A 7,200-nucleotide genomic window follows, 5' to 3' on the forward strand; every position below is an offset into this window, starting at 1 on the left:
TTTTTTTTTTTTTTAATTTCAGCATATTATGGGGGTACAGATGTTTAGGTTACGTATGTTGCCCTTGCCCCCCCTCCCTTCCAAGTCCGAGTTTCAAATATGTCCATCCTTCGGGTGGTGCACATTGCACTCTTTGTGTATGAAAATACCGGTCCCCTCCTCCCCCCTCCCCCCTGCCCAACATCGAATAGATGTTATTCTTATATGTGCATTTATGTGTTGATCAGTTAATACCAGTTTGATGGTGAGTACATGTGGTGCTTGTCTTTCCATTCTTGGGATAGCCTTTGCTATCCTATAAGAATTTTACAATCAGTACATTTCCATTTTAAAAAGACAGGATTTTGTTTGGAGTTGTATTAAGTGCACAGATGAATTTGGAAACAATGTATACTGTTAAAATATTGAGTGTTCATATCCTCGTGCATGAGCCACTTTATTTAGGTGAATCTTCTTTTATGTCTTTCAATAAAATTTCTCAATTTCTCCATGACTATCTTACATATATTTTGTTACACTTATTCGTAGGTGCATTATAGCTTTTGCATAATTTTGAATTTAAATGTCTTATATTGTTAGTTTTAATCCTTTTTTGTTGATGGTGTATGGGAATACCATGAATCTTACAACCTTGCTAAACTCTGTAGTTGTTCTTGTAGATTTTTCTCTTTAATCATAGCATCTGAGGATATTGACAATTTAGTTTCTTCCTTTCCAATGCTTACACCTCTTATTTCTTGTCTAGTGTGCTATGAAGTCCAGCACGATGTTGAATAGCAAATGCTCTCTGAGCGAGGGACATGCTGGATTAAGGGCCAGCTGGTTCTCACCAGGGGTGCTAATCTGTAAGGGGCACTAAAACTTCAGTAGTATAAATCAAATACAGGGTGCCAAAAAACTCAGATTTCCGCAAGCAATTCCTTATATTATTGGCAAAATGAATATTGGTCCTGCTCCCACCAAAGTGGCGATGCCCTGAATGAAAATTTTTAAAAAACAAAAAAACCCCAAAAAACACTCCTTGCCAGCTAGTTCTGAAGCTAGCTAGTAGACAGTCACCTGAATTTGGCAGTCACTAGCAGTTAAAGTTCTGAAACAAAATGATGATTGTGCAGTGCTGTTTGCTGAGAACAAGTGATTTTCCTTATTTTCTAAATTTTAATCAATTTACTATGCTACTTCCCGAAATATACCTGGTTTAGAAGAGAGAACTAAGGGTGAAATGTAAACCTCAAGAATTAGAGAACATTTTGCCTTTTTTACTTCAGTCATTGGAAGTAAATTAGTAAGCAAATCTATACATGAATTTGATATTTATTTATTTACTGAGACAGAGTCTTACACTGTCGCCCAGGCTGGAGTGCAGGGTGCATCATAGCTCACTGCAACCTCAAATTCCTGGGTTCAAGTGATTCTCCTGCCTCAGCCTCCTGAGTAGCTGGGACTATAGGTGTGTGACACCAGGCCTGGCTATTTTTTCTGTTTTTTGTAGAGATGGGGTCCTGCTCTTGCTCAGGCTGGTCTCGAACTCCCGGCGTCAAACAATCCTCCTGCCTCGGCCTCCCAGAGTGCTAGGATTACAGGCGTGAGCCACCGCGCCTGGCCAAATTCAATATTTATTAATAGAAAATTGGTGTCTGTCTTCACTGAATAAATTCGAATGAATATTGCTTAAAGATTATTTCGAAAAGGCAATACATTGTTAACTTGCTTAATTTGGGTCCTGAGTGAGGATCTAATAATTACTCCATGAAAAAAGCATCTGAGCATGATATCTCTTTAAGAATGTTTTGATTACCTTAATTCACTATTTTCCAGATAGCAAAAATTATCAGAAAAATGCATACACACAGACAAACTCGAATACATTATATAGACTTGGAGCAGAGGTTATGGACATTTGTCCATCTACCTTTTGGGGAAAGAAGGCATTTTGATATATTTGACACATCCTTGATTTTCCTTCCGCCTTTAATTCACAGCCAAACATTTATATTATTTTTGGTCTGTTTTCGAACATTTTTTTGGATCCGTGACAATATCTCATAATTTAGTCCTGCCACTCACTCATATTTCATTTTTGCTTAAAGTTTTTCTTTTTCCTTTTTTCTATCCCATGTCATACTGTACTTTCTTTTGGTATTTGTTAGTTTTTTTCTTTTTTCCTGTCACTCACTCTGTCGTAGCTCAGAAGCACTGCAAGAGAGTGAAGAGAAAGATACTAACCGGGACTGTGTGCGTTGGGGGGAGAAGGAAGAGGAAAGAGAGAGAGAAGGAGAGAGAGAGAGAGAGAGAGAGAGAGAGGGAGAGAGAGGTATGAAGAATAAAGAGACTTTCCTAAGGATAAACAAAGCTTGTGTGGATCAGCTACCAAGTAGCCTGAGATATATATCTATAATAGGTCAGAGATTTAGAGTACGCATCTATGTAGGTTGCCAAGAAATAAGTATTCTTTTTCAGTTACAGACACAAGGAGTATTTAAAAGCAGTGTGTTTATTAAAGATAAAAGTAAAGTAATAACAATTAGAATAAGTCTGAATATGATGAAAAGTAAACAAATAGCAGATGAAATCCCCGGTTGAGCATAATATATATAGAACAATTTTATTCCTCAGAGAGCAAATATTTATCATCTGAATCCTCTCCAAAGTTTATTTGAATTCTTGACGCAGGCCCCTACCTCCCATGATGTTCAGAGATACATATTTGTTCAGAGGACCTTACTGGAACACCCCCAGCGTTTTCAAATATTCGCAACAAAAGCAATCACTTCCAGACTGCCCCGCCTTTCTCCACTGGTATCATCTCGGGGTGGAAACAGAAGCCGAAGCCGAAGTGCTACCAACTGTACTTTTTCACAGGAGCTTACTTTCTAATAGAGAGACGCAGACATCAAAGCAAGCCAGCGCCCTGCAGTCACAGGGCTACCAGAGAAAAAAGAACGCAGGCTAACACGGAGGAGGGAGTGAGCAGTTCCACCCGGGGAAGGAGGACAGCAGAAGAGTTTCTAGAGGAGGGCTCATCCAGGAGTCCTGTGAGATTTCCAAATTCCATGAACCTTTACAGTAATCTGCAAATTAGGGGACAGAGGGCTGAACGACAGGATAGGTAGGTAGGCAGGGCTCACTTAGGATCCTTACAGCTGGCTAAGGAATGTGGAATCTTTCTTATGTGAAATTGGAACCCTGGAATGCTGGTGAAGGATGGAGCTGGGAGGCTGAGACTGTAGTATTCACTTTCACCATTGAGCTGGGAGACTTTAGACGAGTTGCCTGATTCCTAGGTTTCACTCTCTCACCTATGAGAAGAGAGAGAGCAGAGAGAACCTATGACATCCTTACCATTTTTGATCCATACTATTGATGAGCTATCATTTACTGAGTGCTCATGATGTAGCAGACACTTCATTTGCTTTGTCTCATTTAAACCTTTCAGTAAGCCTGTGAAATGGATGTGACTACACATATTTATAACAAAGAAATTGATTAATAGTAACACATGCAATAAGTAAAGAACTTAGATTTGAACCCATGTCTGGTGTTTGGCCAAAGTCAATAAGATTTTAATAGGATTTTTTTTTGCATTTCCTTAATTCTAAAAGTTTAATAAAATATGAGATGGGATAAAAATGTTATTTGAAAGATGGTGGCAAATTAATAAATGTCTATTTTAAATGAAAAGAGAATAAAATAAAGTGGGTTGCAAATGCAGTATATGAACAGTGATTCCTGTTAAGTATAAGGAGAATTTTTAGGTTGTAGAGGCTATTAGCCGTGGTTGAGGAAATAGGCCTATTTTCTGAAGAGTTTTTCATTGAGTCTCACCTGTCTGATTATTTCAGATGTTGTTCTGACCAGATATAAGCAGTTCAATAGGACAGGGACTCAAATGTCTTTTTGACTCATGTTTTAACCTGGAAATGTCTCCTAATAACCAGATACACTTCCTCAATAGAAGGAATGGAAATGATTTGTCTAACATATTCTTAAATGATCATAATACCATATGCTGTAGGAAATATTTTACATGAAATATAGAGAGGTCAGTTGTTTTGAGTTAGCTTAAAAAACTCTCTGTCAATTAAATTATTAATATTATGTATATGACAGAAATATGTGTCTATGCATACATATATATCTTCTGCCTACATATGCTTGAAGAAAAACAAAAAGACTTCTGAAAATTCAAACTTACAGTCAAACTTACAGTATTGATAAATTGAGGTAATTTATTTAAGTCAACGTTTCTGAACTTTTAAAGACATTATCCCCTTTAGATGAAACTGAGACTTTCATGAACATACCTCCCGATATCCTGAACTAAGAGTGTTTTCTTTGTGAAAGAGTCCCAGTGTCCCTGGTCAGTAAGATATTGATAAGCTTTAGTCTATATTGTTTCTTTTATGAGAACAATAGTCTTTTTTCCTCTTCCCATATAAAATTATAACATATAATATATTTTTAAAATTTAAAATTATACCTTATCTGTCCATCTCTTCTGAAAATTCTGATAGGCTATGACAGTATAACCTGTTTCTGAATCTCAAACTTAAATATTAATACATGCTAGAGTGTTTCCACACAATCTCTGCCCATTTTTTAGGGAAGCTGGGTGAGAACAGGAAAGAAAAACATAAAGCTGGAATGTGAGGAATACATCCCAAGTAACTAGGCATGAAGATTTCTTTGAAATTGTGATGCGCTTCACAGCAATGCAGTTAGTAAACTTTTTAACTGCCTTAAGTGAAATTCACCTGTGCCCAATCTAGTTGGTTTCCCCTTTTTGATTATTAGATGCTCTTCCAAACACATACCTAAACAACTTTGGTAATCTTCATTTGATTTATTAATATACTTGTACTCTCCACGCAAGTAAATTGAAACATAGTTGAAATTTTATTAGAAAGATCTTCAGCATTTCTACTTAGAGGGAAGCAGCCCTATGAGAACTTTCTATAGTGTTACTCAACTGACATTTCAGATGCATCCATTGCTCTTCAAAAATGTCTTTGAGAACACAATAATCCATAAATGAATGTGAAATAGTAGCTTCTCCATTATTATAAAAATCAAATTACTTAATGTCTAATTACCCTCTTAAATACAGTTACACATTTGTAAACAGTCATCAGGGAAAAAGAAGAATGATTATGTTTTAAATTTGGTCACTGAAGTTACCAGTGATTTGGTTGATTCCATTTTCCCCACGTCCCAGCATCAATTGCCAAATATCTCACTCATTGGGTGGTTTCCAAAGCATAGAAAATCCTAATAAAGAATGTTAGCGGAGTTATTAAGTTATTACTATTCCTATTACTCCCTCCCTTCTCTCTTCTTCTTTTCTTTCCTCTCCTCCTCAAATAGGCACATTGTCTGCAAATGGGCTAATCATCCTGCCCAGCTTTATAATACCATTAAGACACTTTTAGAGCCAACTGAAATAGCAAAGCCCACAGAAAAGTGAGCTATTAACAATGCACATGCAATAGCAACTGTGATTATGATAAATACAATAAAAATGTACTCATTAGATGGTATTGAGTTCTTACCTTGAGTTTTTTCACAGTTTCAAAAATAGTTCACTTCAATGAATTAACAAAGTGAAGAGAGTCAACTGCGCCCTCATTTTGACCCCCTGGCTCCCCTGTTAGGTCATATTTCTTCCCTTATGAACAAATGCCCATCAAATTAATGTCTAGCTAGAAACTTTTATTTTCCCTTGGAAGTCAAAGGAATCTCTATTCTTTTGATATTTTAACAGCTATAGTGAGATGTAATTCACAGATTATACAATTCATCCACTTAAGGATACACTCATATTTTAGTAAATTCACAGCATTGGGCAACCATCACAGCAAGCTAATTTTACAACATTTTTTTCTTTCCAGAAAGAAATCCATTAGCAGTCACTCCTTCTCCCTTTCCCTGGGAAATCATTAATCTGCTTTCTGTTTCGGTTATAGATTTGTCTATTCCAGTCATAGTAAGTGGAATCATATAATATATGATCATTTTTGTAACTGGCTTCTTTCACTCAGGACAATGTTTTTAAGATTCATCCATGTTGTAGGATGTATCAATCTTTTATTAATTTTTATGGCTGAATAATATTCCATTGTAGGGACACAACATACATCTATTCGTTAGTTGGTGGACATTGGGTTGTTTCTACTTTTTGGCTATTATCAACAATGCTGCTGTGAACATTCATGTACAAGTGTTTGTGTGGACATACAATTTCACTTCTCTTGGGGCAGATACAGAGAAATGGACTAATTTGATAATATTGAGTAAGACATTCAAGGTTGGGTCATATGGTAACTCTGTGCTTATCATTTTAAGGACCTGCAAAACTCTTTCCCACAGTGGCAGCACCATTTTACATTCCTCCCAGTGATGTATGAGGATTCCAATTTTGTGCCAACACTTGTTATTGTTTTCATTTTTGACTATAGCAGCCCTAGTGGTTGTGAAGTAGAATCTCACTGTGGTTTTGATTTGTATTTTCCTAACGACTAAAGTTGTTCAGTATCCTTTCATGTGCTTATTGGTCCTTTGCATATCTGCTTTGGAAATATATCCAAATTCTTGGCCTATTTTTTTACTTAAAATATATTATATTAATGGAAAATTTGAAGTGTAGTAAGGCCTACAGATCAGGAAATGATTGCCATCCAAAAGATGGTTTATTATGCACAGTGTAAAAGGAGGAGGCATACCACGCCTCATGGGGCCACGTGAGGACACATCCGGGTCAATCATGAAGCAGAGAGGAGAGAGGAGGCAACTACGGGCTAGGCGTTTACTGTGGCTTCTGCAGGAAGGAAAACATGAGGCAGGACAAGCAGGCCAGTTTGGCTAATTTGAGTAATTTCAGTGATCTCTATGGTAGAGGGGCTGTCCCTTGTTGTCTGGTACCTGGCCCTGGGGTTATTAGGGCAGGTGTATAGTGGTCCAGAATGTGAGAATGTGATAAAGGAGATGGTTGGGGTGCGGACTCTGGATTGATTGGTTTGTTTTTGAAAAGCACAATCCCAGAAGGGAGAGTCCTCCTGGAGTGAGAGGGGAATAATGAGGGAGGAGGTGACTCAGGCATAGTTTCAAATTGTCCAGAACAAGACTTGCCCAGCATCTGCGTGTAGGGCAAATGTTAAAGTGCCCATTTACAGAAGTTACAGACATAGTTATTATATTATTATT

The 7,200-nt window shown here is 37.2% G+C and overlaps 1 protein-coding gene across 1 annotated transcript in view; it reads right to left on the minus strand.

Annotated features, from left to right (window-relative positions):
* Positions 1-3,168: 3,168 nt before the first annotated feature.
* Positions 3,169-7,200, minus strand: part of LOC105807550 (28S ribosomal protein S36, mitochondrial-like) — a 16,039-nt gene continuing 12,007 nt past the window's right edge. The window contains exon 2 of the mRNA XM_012640972.1: positions 3,169-3,299. Within this exon, the coding sequence (XP_012496426.1) occupies positions 3,169-3,299 (131 nt within the window). The remainder of the gene's footprint in view (positions 3,300-7,200) is intronic.

This window comes from Propithecus coquereli, unplaced genomic scaffold (assembly GCF_000956105.1).
Source record: "Propithecus coquereli isolate 6110/MARCELLA unplaced genomic scaffold, Pcoq_1.0 Scaffold16, whole genome shotgun sequence".
Lineage (NCBI taxonomy): Eukaryota > Metazoa > Chordata > Mammalia > Primates > Indriidae > Propithecus > Propithecus coquereli.